This window comes from Fringilla coelebs (assembly GCF_963513975.1).
Source record: "Fringilla coelebs genome assembly, chromosome: Z".
Lineage (NCBI taxonomy): Eukaryota > Metazoa > Chordata > Aves > Passeriformes > Fringillidae > Fringilla > Fringilla coelebs.
This window is the reverse complement of record NC_140031.1, coordinates 69,653,248-69,673,168: the sequence shown is the minus strand read 5'-3', so window position 1 is coordinate 69,673,168 and position 19,921 is coordinate 69,653,248. Positions and strand designations below refer to the sequence as shown.

Below are 19,921 nucleotides of genomic sequence, written 5' to 3'. Positions count from 1 at the left end.
AATTCCACACATTCCTATGAGTTTTTCTTAGAGATGTAGTCTGAATTTAACAATGAGCTTTCTGCACTCTTCAAGATACTAATTTTTACAGTCATAACATTCATAGGTTTTTTTCTCTGACATATGCAACTTTACAGCTATTTCAAACCAAGCTGATGCGACTATGAGCTCAAGAGACAGAAACTGCAATTCAGGAAATAAGTCTTGGCATCCCTGACCCATCATCTGGAGATGTTTGCTGCCTTGCAAAGCCCTAAATCCTGGGTATTGTAGAGGAACTGCTGAAGCTTGTCCAACTCAATGGCTACTATCCCTTGTTGTACTTCCATGTGAGTATCAGTGATGCTGCCAGGGGCAACACAGGCTGCATAAAAACTGACTGCAGAATTCTGTAGGTAATCAGGGTCACAGGTGGTGTCCTCTTCCATCTACCAGTGAGGGAGATAAGACTGTGAGAGGAGGACGCTGCTAGGATAGATAAATAATTGGCCCCAGAGTTGGTGTCCAGGGTTCTCTGACCCTGTTTTCAGATCGGTGTCTGCTTGGGAGAGATGAGATCCAGCTAAGGGCAGCAGAGGCACCTTTGCCAGGAAGACAGCTGAACCATTAAGGAGCTTCTGCCTAAGAATAAAAGGGGACTGAGAGAATCAACTGCAGCCCTGAGAGGGAGTAGTTGTCAGGAATGATGTTACATGGAAGGATTTTCAAGGAAGTATAATATATTAAATCAATAAACCTGGATCCCCTCCAACATTTGTAGACAAGCAAGGAAATACCTACAAGGCACAATCACACAGAAATGCCCAAAATCCTTCCTGGGAAATCAGCATGCTTGAGTGCCTCCCTGAAGGCATCCTGGCCTGCATCAGAGACAACGTGGCCAGCACAATCAGGGAAGTGATTGCCTCTTCTTGAAACGGGGCCAGCTCAGGGAACACCTAAACCAATGAGACAGATCTGAGTCCATGGGCCCTGGTGGGATGCACCCATGAGTGCTGGCTTCTGTTGCTGCAAGGACACACTTAAAAGGCTTTGAAGGATCATGGTGATTAGGAGAAGTGCCCAAAGACTGGAGGAAAGCAACGACACTCCTGTCTTCAGGAATGGCAAGAAGGAGCACCCAGAAAACCAAAGGCAGAGTACAGAGAAGGTGGAGCCAGTCCCTTTCCAGGGGTGCCGAGACGGGATCAGAGGTGATGGGCACACACTGAAGGTTCCTTCTGAATATCAGGAAAAGCTTTTTCCCTGTGAGGGTGATCAAGCACTGGCACAGGTTGCCCAGTCTGCGCAATCACCGTCCTTGGAGATGCCTGGACATGTCACCTGGAAAAGTCGCCTGGACGCCTGACTTTTGGTAGCCCTGCTTGAGCAGATGACACCCAGAGTCCCCTGGCAACCTCAACCATTCAGATTCAGAGGTTAATGAAAAGCAGTTTTAAAAAAGGACAAGAAAAAAAAATCAAAAACTTCCACTGAAATCAACAAAAGCCAGAACAGGCTGAAATCCCTACACTTAGGAAAAGAAATCTAACAGACAGAAGTTAAATCTTTTTTCTCTTTCATACAACACCATCCTCAGTTGGAATTGTGCAAAGGATTAATTACAAATTGCAGCATCACACAAACAAGTTACATGGTTGCAAGGGAAGAATAAATTCCAAGCCAGTCAGCAAAAGGCAAAAGAGGTTAAAGAAAGTATTTCATGGAGATATTTTAGATTCATATCGAAGTATAAAATACTGATATAGAAATAATGGACTTTTTATAAACAGTAGACAGATAGAAATTCAAAAAGGATGCTGCCTGTCTTCATTGTGGCTGCTTCAGAAGACAGCCATGTTGCTACAAGCTTTTTATTAAAAAATTGGGAAGGAAGGCCATTAGTTGTCTTTTTTCTATATGGGCTCATTCTTTCTCTGAAGGGCTCAAACTGCTGAAATTATATAAATCTCATGAAAACATCATAACATCTTAACAGTGAATACTAAACTACTGCTCAGAAGAAATAAAAGCATATATTGTGCCTCTTCAAACCACCTTTTCAAAGAGTGATTCATGCCTCATTTTCAAAAAGAGTAACATTCCTAAGCCTGATGTTAGATGCTTCAGTAGTTGAAATGGTCAAGAGGAGGAGACACCTCACTGTATTATTTAAAAGACCTTCCAACTCAGCATGATGGCTATTGAGAATTCCATCTTCTCTGAGCACAAATGCCAGATACTTCTCGAGCTACTAAACTGAAAAAGCATCAGGTCATATCCATATTTAATCCAGTGATCTTCATTTTTGTGGGTTTATTACCTGTCTCTATTATTTATCTTTTGGGGTAAAAAGTACACATTAGTCTTTTACCTGACTTAAATTATAGCATTCTCAAGTCACGTTTATTTTCAGTTTCCAGTTCTGTTACAGTTTTTTATCAACTTACAAACAGCACAAGTAGAAGTAAACAATTTCTTGATTTATAATTCCTCCATGAAAAAAACATCCTTCAGGTGTCCCATATGAGAATCCTTTGGTCTCACGTTGTTAGCAACTTGGTTTTTCTGTTTTATGAAATCATATGTCTTTGAGTAACAAATCTAGCAATATTTCTTGCTGTATCATCACAAGGTCTTTTCATCCATATTTGAATATCTTCTTACAATGGTTTCTCCATTTTGGGAGACTATAATCAACTTCCATGATTTATTCAGTGAAAACTCTTTTGCCTTCATTCTGTAAAGTTATTTTTTTATCCAAACACCTAATCTCACCTATATTAGCTCTTACTACTTTCTAGTCTCTCATACACCCACCTGAGAGACAAACATGGGAGAAGTAATGTAAAAATCTCTGGGTTTAAGTTAATGTTTACAAACAGCAGCAATTAACACACATTTCTTTCAAAAAGTGGTCAAAATAATTATTGAAAATGTCTCAAATAAATTGAATGAGCATGCAGAATACATCAGGGTTGGTAAAGTATTAAATAATAAAACTGTTTTCAGTTTTACTGTCTAGATCAGTGATTTAGATCAGTTTGTTAACATGGTGCTAGTGGAACTCTGCTAAAGTCAAGGTCTTAGATTCCATAACTGAACTGCAGTTCAGACTCACAGGATGAAAAACTAACTGTGTACAGAAGCACCATTAAAGTGACTTAATGATGCCAGTGAATAACCTGCTGAGCAGAGGGTGCAATGCAATGACACAGAGAACATTAAAGCCCTCCTCTCCCTGCACAAGGAAGAAAGGAAAGGATGAGTAGGGGAACAGTATGCTTGCTCCTTATGTACATGTGAATATACATAAAAGTAAAGAAAATTATCCAAAAGCAGTACAGCTACAACAGACCCCCATTAGGTAGATAGTAGGTAGTTGGGTCGTAGCAGGTATATATTCTTGTACTCTTCATGTGCGGAGCAAAAAAACGAAGAGCAGTTTTAGAAAACATGTTTTACCTTCCATTTGTAACAGGTTAACATGCTCAAGAATTTAAGATAACTTATTCTATCTCAAAATTCATTTACTAGAACTTATTTTTAATGCACATAACAAAGTACATCACCTCACATATTAACAGATTGTACAAGGAATAACCTGTCAATAATCCACTAACTTGAAAGCCTGTAACCACAGCTCCAGATGTTTCACTTCCCTGCACAGAAGTCTCAATGCATATCAGACACAAAAAGAGGTGTTCAGATATTGCCTTTAAAAAGTCTATTTTCTCCATAAAAGACATTAGGGTAGTGCCTATCCCTGAAGAGGTTTAAAGTATTAAGCATGATACATCAGAAGTTACAATTGTTCTAATATATGCATTTATTTGTCTGAAGTCCACTGTTTCTCCTGCAATAGAAATACTTCAAATTCTAAAATGAGAAAGCTGGACTTCAAAATTTAATCTTTGCTTTAGAGTACTATGAATATTTATAGTACTCCCACAAGACTCACAAAAACAGTACAGATCACAAACTTCACAGAGTATTCTCAGTGCTCCTGAATCACTCCATTAAAACTGAATATATAAGAGTCCATGAACTCAAAAGCATCACCAGAAAGCAAAATAAATTCAACTTGAAGTGTTTGACTTTAAAAACTTCAACCTCCACAGTTTATGCCAAGCAATCAACATGGTATATGTTCCTCCTTTCTGATCAAAGTGCCTACACAAACTGAAGACACACAGGAATGCTGAAATACAGAAATGACATTCAAAAGGGAACCCAGGATTTTTTGAAATTACTAATTCTTGAACATTCTTTACCTATCCATCAAGTTTCATCTACACATACGTCCCTAAAAGCAAAATTTAAACCATGCCTATCCACTTTCCAGTTTATTTTCCATCAGTTTTAGAAGAGTTTGGGGAAACTCAAAGAAACTCTCAAATAAATTGCTTCCAAAGAACTGGTGGGGCAATAATCACCGTGGGGTTTTTTTATTTTTTACAAAAAACTTTTAAGCTTTCTCAAATGTTGGCTCCTCAAAACCATTACTCAATTTCCAAAGAACTTTAAAAAATTATATAAAGGAACAGTTTCATAACATCTGTTAAACACAGCAGTCACTTCAACAATTCTATTATGTCTAAGTACCAAGATTTTAGCAGCAACTTGACATTTTAAGATTTAAACATATAGTGACAACTAAAACTCCAGCAGAATCAGAAAGGCATACTGCTTACCTGTACACCTGAACTGCGACTTCCACTTTTTGCAGCAAACAAACAATCCTCAGAATCAACTGGAAGCAAAACTGAAGCAGAAGGGAAGAGCTCAGAAACAGATGCTTGACCGAAGTTTACAGCCTCTGGATTTTTTTGTCCATCCTTTACTGATTCACTCAGATTGATCACAGAATCGCGTATGTTTGAAATAATCTCATTATTTTCTGCCAACAGGCGTTCTAAATGATCTATTTTTTCTTGCAATATTGAAAGCTGGCCCTGGGGGAGAGAAACAAAAAGTAAAGTCTAATTATTTCTCAGAAAAATTCTTGACAGACCAAAAAAAAAACCCAACAAAAGAAGAAAAAAATCACAATAGTGTGTGATCACACAGAAAATTCGAATATATCTTTATTTTATATTTTACATAAAGGCAAACTAATAGGGAATTGATGCAACACACAGAACTTTCTCTTTTCAGCCCAAGAGAAAATAGCAAAAGATACATTTTTCCCCTGTGAACTTGAATTCACTGCACAAGATTTAATCAGAGATACAAAGATACTCTTTAAAGTCTCACAGTGTCAAGTAGCAATTATATCTAATTCAACTTCTTTCACATCTTTCATTTCCAAAAATCTGATCTTTTCATTTACCAGAACATCAAACAGAAAGCGATTTTTTACAAGTCAACCACATTGTGATGGGATTAAGAGGATATTGTAAACATTTCAGGTTTTTTCCCATACGTGTAAAATATAAATACCACTTTTCTGGTTTTCAGCAAAAGTTGGAGAAAAATTAACAACAGAACTTCATGGGCATAAGAAATCCCTTAACAGCCTGATCACAGGAATAACCCATATAATTGGACCATTACAATCCTCAAGAAAATCCTGTAAAAGAGAGATCAATCTAATGGCATTTTCAGTCAGAAGATCATCTCCAATTGCCAAACAATAGGATTTTGTAGATATTCTAGACAGCTCCACAAGAGGAAGGCTGCAAAACAACCCCAGAGTGAATTGAAAGAAGTCAACACATCTTCCAGGGCAACTTGGAAGGAAGAGACAGATCCCACAGAGCAATTTAATGGTATCCAATCACTGTATTGCTGGGATGCAGGAGGGAGCACAGCTGATCAAGAGACCCCAAAACTGCCCTCTCTCACGTACCAGCCACTCCTTCCAAATTATTTGAGGGATGCTTTTTATCAGGCATGAATGTGCTAGCTTTTACAGAATCAAAAAGCCCAGATTATTTAATATGACCTCAGGGATATCTATCATTGTTAACAGCAATTTCTTTATTTCCTCAGAATGACATTAATGTAATAAGAAGTGACAAGAGAACAAAAAAAACCCAGTCACTTTCTATTATTAAAGTTGAATTCAGATCTGAAAATATACAACACATGATTAGACATTTTTGCAAGCAGCTGTCATAACAGCAAAACCTGCTTCAGCTTCAGGCATCTACATTTTACCATTACATTCAACACAAATACCATTGACTCAGTAGACAGCTACTCTATGACTTATGGTTTTAATGACTTTTTCCCAGCACCACTGCCTTATTTTCTTAGGACTGTAGTATAATATTAGAAACAACATCCTTACATGACACTTTTTTCCCTTTCAATAGTAATATACCTGAAATATTTGCCTTTTTCTTTTCAGCAACTGTAGCTTGTGAAGGATTAGGTCTCCTTTCTAAATTGATGTGTACATTCTTTCAAATTCTCTTGGCTTTGCAAAGTCCTCAGGAATGAAAAAAATAAAAAAAGAAAACCAAAGCCTCACCAAGAGTTACCAACCATGTTTTTGGATTCTAAATTGTCATTACTATGATTCTACCATTATGGAAGTCCTTAATAATTTTCACACAATATGTTTTACTATTTATTTCTTTAACACTATTGGTTTGTCTCTGCGTTTTATGGGCTGTGTAAAGTGCTGATCCACTGCTTGTTATTTCAGTTTCTCAGATTGATACATCCTGAAAACAGTAACAGGATTTAAAATGCAACACAGGCAGACAGCTACTGTTTCCAAAAATGATAAAAATATATTTTGACAACGAAACCAGATTAAGCTAAATGAGGTGTAGGAGCAACATCCTAGAAACCAAGCAGTTTAAAGATAAATTCTAGAAACTTTTAGAACTGATGAATGGAAAACAAAAAGAAATCAATATGCAGATGATGGAATACTGGAAAGAAAAAATAAAATAAAATAAACAGACTGTAGTCCCATGCCACCTGGTGGCACAAAAGAAACAACCAGACTAAAATCTTTCAAATGCTATGTTAAAGATTCTGTCTACACATTTCTATGTAAAATTGGAGGTTTTCCCTTGAAATATCTGTAATATTTTGAAAGTAAGAAGGGCTACTCTCCATGAAACCTAATCGCTTATTATGCCACTCAATCTAAAAATAATGTGTATAAAACAATACTTGATAGGGGCTTTACAGGCTGCCCAACAGAGGCTCTGATCTTCAGATTCCTAGGAAGTTACAGCACAGCTGCCATCCCTACAAATAATTCCCACCTTCACTGCATATGACTACAGTTCAGAGTTACCAAGTGTGCAAGCAGCTAAAGTACTGCTCACACCTATCCCACCACTACCAACACTGTCTCTACAACTGTAAAATCAGACAACTGTTTAACATTTTTATTCTCATTCATGTATGCTGTGGAAGTATTTTACACCTTCTTCCACAAAAAGAGTTTCACATAGCTTAGCAATAGCCTGTGAACTACCTGATCAGATAATACACCACCAATCTGGTTCATATCATCTAGCCAACTATATGCTCTCTAGGAATTCAACAGAAACAGTGGAAAACAAACAAACAAAAAAAAAAATACATAAAAAGTCATTAAATAAGTGCTTGATCGATCCTTCCACCAGCATATACTGCCAGTCTCTAGAAGACAGATATAAACTTCCTCCAAATTTGGAGGTCATGTCATATTTCATATCTTTAAGACATAGTTTTCATTTCACTTATTGTATGTTAAACCTTGAAAAATCTATAACAATTCTACCAGTTTACTGTTTATTATATGACAAAATATTTTTCTTTGTAAACCAAGCTCTCTGTCTACAAATAGCAATTTGTTACCAGGTGACCTTCAAACATCAACAGCTCCATATGTTGCTACACACACCCAGCTGCAAGGTAAGCTGCAAGGTTTCAGCCCACCTAGGACACTTATTTTCAGAAGTCTGTTAAAGCATGTTACTTTAACTTTGGAGGTAGATCTTTTGTTATTTGGAGAAATCCTTACAAAGACCTCCCATTGAGCAACCTAACAGAGAACATTAAAACAGAAAAGCCTGCCTTCTTTTCTGGAGACTGTGAGATACATCATGCCTCTCTTCTAAAGCTTTTAAATTTGCCATGTGCCAACTCAGCTGCAATGCAAACATGAAGTAAAAAGCTACAGTTAAGAACATGTAACCAAGACCTCATGCAATACTCAAGTTAAAATTGCAGGAAATTAAATTTTTGAGATCATCAAAATGGTTTTGCTTTTTGTTGTGAAATGCCAGATCCATGAGAATTAACTTTAAGAAACAATAGAGTCTCAGATTAGAAATGGAGCCTAGCCTTCATTCAGTATGAAAATAATTCATGTCAGGAATCCATTCTCAAGGTGAAAATTTCACATGGATCCCCATTATGCAAAAGCTATGTCTATTTTCTTTGCACATTCACTTTTTCTTCTTATTAATTTTATAGTGCCTGTTCAATAGTAAAATAATCTTAAAATATGAGCTGAATGTAAAAAACACTGCAAACGCTTCAAAACAATGAATTTAGAGACGAAAATAAATTCAGTTTCAATATTTTTAAAGGAAGGCAGCTGACTTCAAATATCAAGGCCAAACAGCACCAAACTGAAGTTACTCTAAATCTGTTTTATCTTATTAATTGCTAGTAACAGACCTTGTCTTACCAGAAAAACAGATTAGGAGCATGCTACAGGGGACACTAAACAGGTCTAATTAAAAGACAAAACACAGAGATCCCCCTCTTACTAAAACCAACAGTATTCTTTTAAATTAAAATTTTAATTTTTCCACACATTAGAGGGTTAGCAGGGAGATTTTTTAAACTTTTTTTAATCTGAGCAGAGATGCACCAATTTTGCATTAACCAATTCTGTCTGAAATGTTGGGTTCTGCATGGCTTTGTAGATAGTGAATAGCAAAACTTTAGTAGTTACACAAGTCATAAATGCTAGCAGAACTTCACAGCATCAAGTCTTCTCAAAAAAGAAGGAACCTTGGTCCAAGACTCTGAGAAATGCCTAACTGCACCAAAAATTGGAGATATAAGAACTATATCCTAGTACGAATGAACAACACTAAAGGATGCTCTGTTAACTTACATTGTTTTAACATAAGGATCCTAAAAGTAATGTGGATCACTTGGCCTACACAACCAGTTAAAAAGTTTGTAATAACTTTGGTGTAAGTTTCTTTCTTTCACTTCTCTCTGTCTTTATATATTGATGAATGAGTAAATAAAGATTTGTTTTAAAAAGCAATAAAGCCAATCCTTCTGTTACTTCACAGCATAGGAAGCCCTTCTACGAGAAGTGCAAAGTGCCAATAAATCTACCAAAAGTAGCTACAGCTGCTTTGGCAGGAGAATGGCATCACATGAGCAGCACACCTGTTCTCCAGCCCTGTGATTACACAGGGTTGGACTTAACCAACAAAATTTTCTCATGTGAAGGCAACACAGATCCAGACAACTTCCTCCCATTTGGAACAAGAAGTGTCCACACCTGTTAGCTGCCCTGAGAAACCTGCCACTATCACCACGTGAATCAGCTACATGAACAGCTCCTTATGCTTCAGTCACCCTGAACCCTTCAGCAGTTTTCATGCCCCAAATACTCCGGAGCAGCCTGCTTTCCCACTGCCCTCTGCTTGTCCTTCTCTGTTTGGTCCTGACACCAGTCTGATTTGCAGCAAGGACTCTGCAGAAAGGAGCACAGTGACACCCAGCACATGGAGGGAAGCCCAGTAACACAATGAGAGTCCAACATGTTTCATTCTGAGGAAGCAGAGACTGTTCAGTTTCTCCTATCTAAACATTGTACATTGCAGAAAAGACGGTAGATGGAATTTTCATTTCCTGAGTGAATGCACACTGCTTCTCTAAATGCAGACCAACAGATCACCACCAGTGATCACTTCATCAGGAAAAAGACATCTAGCTCAAATAATTGAAGAGGGAGTATGGCAGGGCCACAGATGAGATCTCATAGAAACAGGAAGGCAGAAGAGAAATCCAGATTAGAGACTTCTGCTGTTATGTCAGCTGGAATTTTGTTCTTTGCATCCAGACTCAGCCAGCAACCACTGAGTGCTGGGTTCAAAACAAGCCAGAACCCATTCCCATTGTCACCCACATGAAGAACAAGGAGACCACAAAGGAGATGGCAGTGTCCTGCATTAGAGGCTCTGGTGTACCAAAGAACTGTGGTGAAGAAAGTGGAGCACCACAGTGGACAGAGCTCTCCAAAGGATGTGTAATTTGAGGTCATTGCCTATTCACATTCACTACAGTAAGCAGTGAGGAAGCAAAGCCTCATTTTCTGGCTGCACTGCATGGCAGTCATCATAACAGTTTTCAGCACCAGTCTCACCAGTGACTATAGCCAGGTACACCTCTAGAAATCATGAGCTATCTTTGCCAAAATCTTGATATAAACTCTGATGAGATGCCAGCTTATCAAGATGGTAACACCAGGAGGCATTCTTTGTTCACTATCAGAGCACTGTACAGTGAACAGAACATACTAAATATGAAATTAAATATTCACCTCCTGCGCAGAAAAAACAAGCAGGTAAAAGTTAAAAATGTAACCCAATGTACCATCACAGCTTAATATTTGAGTACACTGTTTCTGCATGTATTCTCTTTGCAAAGCAGGATACAGAACAAAAAACAAGCATTCAATGTATCGGTTAAAGGACAAATCAAGGTTTGAAGGCTTTGCTGATCCGTGCAGAGAGCTTATGTGCATTTGTGACAATGAAAAGAACATAAGAAACCTTGTTAGTAATTTCCTACCCTTAAAGTACTATCCTAAGTAAGCTCACTTTACAGAGGCACTGGAAATCTGAATTAGATAACTACAAAAGTCTGTTCTTCTGATCCAAAGATGCAACAGCCTGACAAATACATTTTGAGAAGCTGATAGACATTCACATTTTTCTTTATCACCAGAGGCAGCAAAAACAAGAATGGTTACTGTACTATTACACTAGACTTATGTTTCATGGCATTTACAGAGACAAATACAAGGCATGCTGTTAGGCACTAGTTTTGACACCATTATCAGAGACCTGAAGGCAAGGAAAAAGAAATCCAGACATTTTCAGTTAAAGTCAATTAAACCAAAAAATATTCACTACTACTGTTACTGATATATTTTGTGTCCATTTGTTGATGAGAATCTGTTGATTCTCCTCCCTACTATGCTGAGTCTTAATTTGAATGTCTAGCAGTACAAAAGTGAAGCACAACTTATCTGCCATTTAGAGTAGGAAATTTAATAATGGTTATTTTTCACTCAAAAGAGTCAAAACTTACTGTGTTAGAAAAAGAAAAGCTTAAGTAAAAACAAACTAGAAAACCTCTCTCTGTTTAGTTTATATCATTAAGCTAGGCAATGACTAGGTAGTGGAAGAATGCACTCAATTATAGTTAAGAGTCACCGTTTTGTAGACTAAGTATTCTGTAAAATACATTTTGCTCAACATTTCGCACCAGATTTAAAGACTGTAATTGAAAGAAGCTAATAGCTTCTGCTTGACTGCTGCTTAGCCACAACTTTACTCAAAATGTGCAAGCAAAAAAAAATCCAAAACAACCCCACAACAAAACAACAAATACACTCTGTGAACACTAGGAAAACAAAGAACTGTTACTGACCCGTAATTATGTTCACAAAGGTGGCTGCTCCTCCTTTGCAAAGTACTAGAAACTCAGCAGAAGTAATCCTAGATTTTCATTATTTGCACTCAAGATCATTTCCATGACATTCAAAGGCTTTTGGATTGTGAAGTTACTAAGTGTTGTTAATAGGAATTTGTTTGCTTTTAAATAAGTCAACATGTTTCAAAACCATAAAAATTGATTCCTTCTGCAGATTTCTTCACTCAGCTCTCAGTCTCCTCTGATGTAAAACTCACACGAATGCTAGTAAAAGTCACTGTGCCCACAGTTTTTCAGTGCTCAGAGGACAAAAAATGAGTACTTCAAAATGATGAGCAACCTTAATTACCACTATTCACATTTTAGACAGACAAACATTTCCTAAAATGTTTGTCTAGGAAAAAAAAACCTGACTAGGCTGCTCCCAACACTTCTGAAAACACAAGTCCTGTTCCTTGTTGTATAACATGGGTCAGAAAGCTCCCAAATGAGCTCATGAAAACACACCAGCTACTAAGAACATGCAGCCTCAAAACATGTGTACTCATACTGCGTGTGACTGACTCCAGCTACTGCACTATGGCAAGGTATGCAGCAGAGCTGTTGCTGGAGAAGGTGTGCAGAGTATCCGTGGGGCATGGCACCTACCAAGCCCACAGCCCAGTGGGGACTCAGGGCTGGCTGAAGGCAGAGGAAGGGCTGCTTCAGCAGAACCCTGGAGTAAACCTCACCACACAGGTCAGAGAACTCTGGTGTCTCTGCCAGGTATTTGGTCCTAATTTCCTGCCACTACTGCTCCATTCTATTGTGATTCCTATTTTGGCCAAGTGGTACTACTGTCAAATTATTGGCTAACTCAGATGAAATAACACCCCCCAAAGGAACAACCACCACTTGTGATATTTATGCTGGAGGCTGGAGTATCTGATGCATTGTGCAGATGCCTTGAAAGCATGAATCCAACAAGAACCTTTAGCAGTACAGGAACCAAAAAAACCACAAAACAAAAAACCAAACCAAACAAACAACCAAAAAAAACCTAAAAAACCAAGCCAACTACTTATAGAGGAACTGTACTTGATCACTGCTCTTTGATGCAACACAATTGGTGAGCTCATAAAAGCAGTTAACACACAAGATAAGAGTATGCTTCAAATAATGGTGGTCAAAGAGAGAGTCAGGGAAAACACACAGAGGCGGAAAGGAGATCTTATTCAAATAACAGTTGTTTAGGAAAAAGAAAATGGTAAGCATGGTAGTTGCTGTATATTAAAAGGCAAAGCAGAAACAAAGTTCAAAGAAAATAATAAAGACAAAATGAAGCATTCCTTGGTGCTGGTCCATTTACCTTCCCGAATCATTGCAGTCTTGACTTTCAAAAATGTATTTCCAGAAACAACATTTAACACAGTGCAGAGATATTGTCCCATAAAAGCTAAACCAAGCCATGTGAAAAAGTGGTTAGAGGAGAAAGCTCAATTTCAAAGCATTGCCTGTCAGGTAGTGACAGAGGATGATTCAATGTGATGCTGTTTTCCCCTTGCTTAGCCATAAAATTCACTAAAAATTAACTTTCATCATAAGACTACATAAAGAGCATATATTTCTGATGTAAGACATGATTACAAACAAAACTGCATGCATAGGTGAGACCCTTATTTTGATCTAGAATCAAAATAAACAGTCCACAAGCCATTACACTATTTTTATTCTTCTATATGAGTCCAAAATCCAGAATAGAATAATATGGTTTTATCAGTATTTGTTGTTCATCTCTGTACAATAACACAAGTTCTATGAGGGAAGCTGCTTATGGATGTCTTCTCAGATTTGATTTGAATGTAGCTTTCACTTAGCAATTATCAATTTAGCCCTCATGTCACTCATACATGACACTTGCTGCACAGGCAATGTCATGGGACTAAACACCACTTTGAGACATCCTCAACTCTGCAGTCACACAAGACTTCTGAGAATATTGTATTATTGCTCACAAAAACAACACGCTCAGCTCTTTTTCCACTATATCAAATTAGAAGAATTTTACACAATCTGTACAGACAACTGGCACAATAAAAACCTAAAAATGCACCTAAGGCCCTCCCTGCACCTTGAGCTAGTCTCTGCACAACGTTGTAAGATGGTTCCTAGCCTTGAGACAGGACACTAGGGCTCATCATATTCTGATATGTGTCCTGAGACAGGAGCATCCCATGGCTACGAACAGGCTCAGATAAAGATTGTGATCCGGTCATCACCAGAATAATATACACCTGACAAACAGGCAGAATCCACAAAGATCCCTGCAGGAATCACAGAGGGGAGGTCAGTAAGCCTTGACCTACATTTGTTACAGGTACTTGTTTTTCCCCAAATTGACAGTAGCTCCCATTCTATGGCAACACAGAGATCTTCTGCTATTATAATTGAAATGCATCACCAATGATGACAAGGATATAAATCACTTTAGCTAAAGTTCTCTTACAGTTGCCTTGATACCACCCTAGCATGGATAGGCGTGACAAAAACCCGCAGCGAAACTGACTACCGATGCCAGCTTTTGCAACACAAACACCAAAAAAGACACAAAGTTACTGCTGTGTCACAAGCCTGACCATGGGTTCTGTTTTGTATCACAGGGAAAAACATTTAAATACTTGGTCAAAGAGAACATACAGCCATCTGTCTATGGATATTTCTCCATCTTGGAAGCTCTTGGCCACAAACTATTTCTGCAAGACATTTTTGTTTGCATCCTGAACTCTCAAAGAAGTAAGCAAGTTCTGTGAGGACACTTTCTTCACCCCATTGGCCTGCACTGAGAAGCCTAAAGGAGAACTGAGTCTGATGCAAGCTACCTTGAGACCACACAAAGAGAAGGCACCTTGCTTTGGAAAAAAACGTGGTAATGAAAATGGAGCAGCACTTCTAATAACTTATTTTAATACTGGCACTAGTTACCATGACTTATGTGACTACAGCTCAACAGACACTACCAGCTGAAAAATCCCATCTCTTGTTCTGGTAGAATTCAAAGAGAATACCTGGATACCAAATGCTTATAAGCTAAACAAGGGACTGCTTCCAGAAGTACCCACTTCTCTGAGCTAATTGTAAGCCACGTAGGTCAGAAAGAACAAACTAATCAATGTGCAACTTCCGGGACTTGAAAGGTGACGTGTGCTGTTACCAAAGCTGCACAGAAACAGAAAACATTGCCAAATCAGAGCGGTATGAAGTGAAACAAACCAATAACATCTGAAAGGAAAAAAAAAAAAATCTTAATTCCTTTTTCCAAGCTAAAAAATTCTGATCTTTGTAATTGAAAAAGAAAACGCATTCTTAAATCGACAGTCTGCTGCCATGGTTTTTTCAACCAAAAACAGCCTGAAGGTTTCACATCTGTGACTGGTTTCACTTAGAGTACTTTGAGCTCTGGCAACACTTCACTGACACAAACAACTTTTTGTCAGCTGAGGTAGTAAAGTGTTTCTTTCATATATTTCTAGAGGCTTCTATTCCACTCTTTACCTTTTGCATTTATTTCAAACTGATATTACAAAACTCTGAAAGCATTTGCTAGGTGTCAGGGGTTTCACAGTTGTAACAAAGTGAAACATTTGAACTTCATCGTAACTTCCTCAAAAGACAAAGCAGTAAGAAAGGAAAAGGTAACTGCTTTATCCAAAGGAAGGACCAGTGAAAGGCAGAAGTTTTTCCAGTGAGAATCAGAAGCTTCAAAGAAATCTAGGCATGGAAAACACAAAAAGAGTAAACACTGACAGACTGTTCTAGAAAGCCAAGGGGAGGGAGGAGAACGAAAGGAGAAACACTGGTCTCTAGCTGACTACACCACCTAGAAGGAATAGGCCTGAAAAGATATCAAGGTACCAAGCCCATGGTCGCAAGAGGTAAGACCTCTGATCAGGATTACACTGTAGGACAGGAACAGACAAGTGCAAGACACTGACAACAGAAGACAAAACACATCTAATAAATCTTTCTTGTTCACTCAAGTATTTCAACCCAAAATCTAACACTAAAAATAAAAAGCAACATGCATGGATGAGCTTTCCTATTTTAAATTTTAATGCACACCTGTATTATGGCTGGCTGCATAATGATACATTAGGTGATTTCCTCACATAACATACTGCCCATATCCCCAAAGCAGCATTTGTACTTAGCTGTTACAAGAGTGGCATGTGGCACTACCCTCCTGCTGGAGTTACACATTGAACAGACACAGCTGCTGTAGCCAGCCTTGTCTTTCTCCTCTTCTCTTCCTCTTGTTCTCTTCCTTCCTGCAAAAACTGAAGGCTGATCCCTGAACTGTAACTTGAAGGAATAAAGACAGAACAAATCTGCTCACTTTCTTTACATTTACGTTGAGGTTTTTGTCTTTACTATTAAAAAAATGTATAAATTATTATTTTTGTATTGAATGAAACAAGAGTGGTTCTAACAGAGAGATAATTGTTACTTTTTAACAAAGTTTTTAGAGTTCTTTTATTCACATGAAGTCTAGCTCCAGTATTAAAATATACTTTCCTTCGCTTTGTTTCCAATAAAAATGAAAATAAGTACCGTGCAAGCATAGATGGTTATAACTTTGTATTCTATGTTGTAGGGTTTTGCTGAGTTTTTTGTCTGTAAGAACACACAGCTGTGTATAGCCAGCAGTATTGTGCCGTTCAGCACGGCAAACCACGTCCTCTCTGAAATTCATGTTTCTTCTCACGGGCAGACATTCCTTATTAGAACACAGTCACGACACACAGCTTTTAAACTTCTCTGCCAGGCAGCGAATACAGAGAAGTGAAGAACTGAAGTACTGCGTCGCTTAACCATGAGGAGCAGTCGGGTCAGCCAGCTACAGCTCCAAAGCACGGCTCAGCGAAAAGGAAACCAGCCGCCAAGTCAGCATTTCCCTAAATCTACCTGTTGTTGACACTCGGGGCTGAGGTCCAGAGTTGTCAGCTCTCCCCGTCCTGCCCGCCACCCGCGGAGCCGCCGCAGCAGCGGCGCGGCCCCGTCCCGTCCCGCCGGGCGAGCCCCGCCAGACCCGCGCCCGCTCCCGCCGCAGCCCCGCGCCGGCACCAGCGCCGCCCGCAGGCGGCCCCGCTCGGCCCCGGCCCCGCTCGTCTCCGCTCGGCCCCGGCCCCGCAGCCGCCGCGCCTCGGCGCTCCGGCAGCGGCACGTCCAAGGGACGGTGGTGGCGGCACGGCCGCCCTCCCCTCCACCTCCGCCCGCCGCGCCCCGGCCGCCGCCCCGCTCACCTTGGGGAAGGTGCCCTCCCTCCGGGGACTCTTGGGGTGGTCGAAGTGGCCGCGGTCCAGCATCAGGTACAGGGAGAAGATCACCACGCAGAAGACCGCGCTACCGAACACCGTGAACTGCCGGCTCAGCTTCATCTCCGCGGCTGCCGGGCCGGCGCCGCCGCGCTGCTCCCGCCGCGGCCGGCGTACGCGGGCCCCTCTCGCCGCCCCGCGATCGGAGGCGAAAGTTCTCCCGCCGCGGCGGGGACCGCAGGCGCTGCCTCCCCCGGAGCGGGGCGGCCCAAATCCTTCTCCGGAGAAGTGCGAGAAGTTGCCCCCCGCCCGCCTCGCCGGGACCGAGAGCCGTGTCGAGACCCCGCCGGAGCGACTGAGAGGAGAGCCGAGAGTTTCCGGGAGCGGATCGAGTTCGCGGGCAAGAGAGCGCCCAGCGGGGAAGTGGCGGCAGCAGCACCGCCGAGCCAGCCAAGCGGCGCTGCTCCCCGCTCCCTTCCTCCTCCTTCTCCTTCCCCTTCTCCTCCTCCTCCGGCCGCCTCAGCAGCCGCTCCGCTCCCCCTCGTTGCCCGCACGCGACGCCGGACTCTGGCACCTCCTTCCGCGGCCGGAGCGCTGCTGCCGCCGCCGCCGGAGCTCCTGGGGCCGCAGCGCACAAGCTCCGCGCCGAGAGAGCCCCCGCCCGTCCGCCGCCGCCAGCCCCGCCGCCGCCGCCGGAGCGCCGCGTCACGGGCGCGGCTCCGCCCCCGCCGGCCGCACCGCCCCGGCGCTCGAGACCCGGGGCGAGCGCGGCCGCCGCCCCTCCGCCCCTCCGCTCTGCTCGAGCAGGGGCAGCCCTGCTGCCCGCCCCCGGCTCGGCTCGGCTCGGCGCGGCGGGAGTTGCCCCGTGGCCGCTCGGAGGCGCCGCGCACCGACGTCCCCGCTGCTGCCGCCGCCGCCCCGTCGGCGGTCGGTGTGTGGCAGCCTCCGCCGTGGAAGTGAGCAGGGTGGAAGAGGAAGCGAGAGGAAAGGAGGGAGGGCAGCCTGGGGACTCCGCCGTTCTGCCCGCGCCTCGCGGCGGCAGGGGACTAGAGGAGAGGGAGTGTGGGGCGTGGGGAGACCTCCGGTTCCGAACGACTCCGGCATCAGCTTTGTTCGGCAGAGCCTCGTCCGCTCTTCTGTGGGATCCCTGATGCCAGCTAGCACAATCAGGCACGTTTGTGAGCGGCTGCCAAGCTCCAGCTTGGGTCAAGCTTTTCTAGGTATGAAGAAGTAGAATATTCCGCGTTACTTTCATGCAAAGTAGCGCCTGTTCCTACAGGAATGGGTCGCAGCTGAAATGGCCGGTTCATGGAAGGCCATTCAGGTTGTGCCCTCTGTTTGGTAGCTTCTTGCTCCTAATTTTGATAGATATATTCTGCTCGATCTAAAAACATGCATTCCTGGTATCTGCTTCTACCCAATATTTCAAGGAACTACTTAAGATGCATTGGCTGGCATTGAGAATAAGCCACATCCTAGGAACGTGTTCTACCATTGAGTGTGCATCTTTATAAATGACTCTCATTGAGACATACACCTATACCTTAAAGTCAGGATGTATATGTTAGCACCACTATTTTCTTTAGCCAAGAATATCATCCCCTTTCCTACTCTGCCCGTTCCCAATAGTTAAAACTGTAATAGCACACAAAAATTTGGCCAATAAATTGTGGATCTTTGCTGGAGTCAAGAAGCTTTGTACCATTGCTTGTAAGTTTCCCCATGTTTGGAGCTTTTTCTAATGTCCTAGAGAACATACTTCAAAGTTTGATTATTCATGATGTTTGATTTCTCCCACTAGACAAAAAATCAAAGTGTTGGATTCCATCTTTGAAGAGCATTAAGCACTGCTGCAGTCACTGGGTTAAGTGCTACTGTAGTTGCTGAGGACCTGGGAACCTCAGTGTATCCATCTTTTACTATTTTGATGCCAGGGCCAACAAGAGATTTTCATCCCTAGAGAGGGATGGCAGGTCAGTAAGAAAGCTCCTGAAGGGCAGCACAAAGGAATTCCAGCCACTCTGCCCTGTCAGTCAGCTTGCAACTGAAATGCACACAAGTGTCTTGTGCAATTGGAATGCATGCTGGGGATAGATGAGGAGCCAACCAAAGGCTTACAGGTCAGGATTAAAGGGAGGGCAGGGGCAGGTGACATTACAAAAGGGTTCTGCAACAGGCTGCCTGACCAGGAGGATCAAGGAGATGAGTCCCTCCACAGACAGAGAGGAGGTGCTCCTCATGTTCACAAGCCCTAGTCCTCACAGGGGACTTCAACCAGCCCAACATCTGTTGGAGGAGCAACACAGCAGAGCACAGGCAATCCAGGAGGTTCCTGGAATGCCTTGGTGAATACTTCCTTCTCCAAGTCATAGAGCAGCCAGCGAGGAGAGGTGCTGTGGTGGACCTTATTCTCACCAACAAGGAGAGGGCTGGTGGGAAATGTGAAGCTCAAGGGCTGCAGTGACCATGAAATGGTGGAGTCCAAGATGCTTTGGGCAATGAGGAGGGAGCACAGCAAGTTCACCACCATGGACTTCAGAATAGCTGACTTGTTCTGTTCAGGGGTCTGCTTTATCATGGGACAAAGCCCTGGAGAGGGGCACAGGGAAGCTGATTAATAGTCAGGGACTACCTCTTCCAAGCAATGCATCCCAACAAAAAGGAAATCAGGCAAACCCACCGGAGACCTGCATGGATGAACAAGGGGTTTCTGGAAACTCAAATACTAAAAGGAAGCCTATAGAATGTAGAAGTAAAGACAGGTATTCTGGGAGAAATAAGGAGAACTAGTCTGAGCACCCAGAGGTCAGCTAGGGAAGATAAAGCACTGGTAGTATTAAATTTAGCCAGGGACAAAAGGGCAAAAATATAAGCTTCTATATGTACGTCAGTGGTGAAAGAAAGAATAGGAAAAATGTGGAGGCCTCTCCAGAAGAATATAGGAGATTACCTGGGACGTGGAGAAAGCTGAAGTACTTCATGACTTTTTTGTCTCAGTCTTTATT

General features: G+C 41.7%; 1 protein-coding gene across 1 annotated transcript in view; it reads right to left on the bottom strand.

Moving 5' to 3' along the window:
* MAN2A1 (mannosidase alpha class 2A member 1) overlaps positions 1–17,408 on the bottom strand; it is a 108,301-nt gene extending 90,893 nt beyond the window's left edge. The window contains exons 1-2 of the mRNA XM_084225816.1: positions 16,905–17,408; positions 4,674–4,934 (exon numbers count right to left, since the gene is read on the bottom strand). Of these exons, the coding sequence (XP_084081942.1) occupies positions 4,674–4,934; positions 16,905–17,039 (396 nt within the window). The 5' untranslated portion in view covers positions 17,040–17,408. The remainder of the gene's footprint in view (positions 1–4,673; positions 4,935–16,904) is intronic.
* Positions 17,409–19,921: the final 2,513 nt, after the last annotated feature.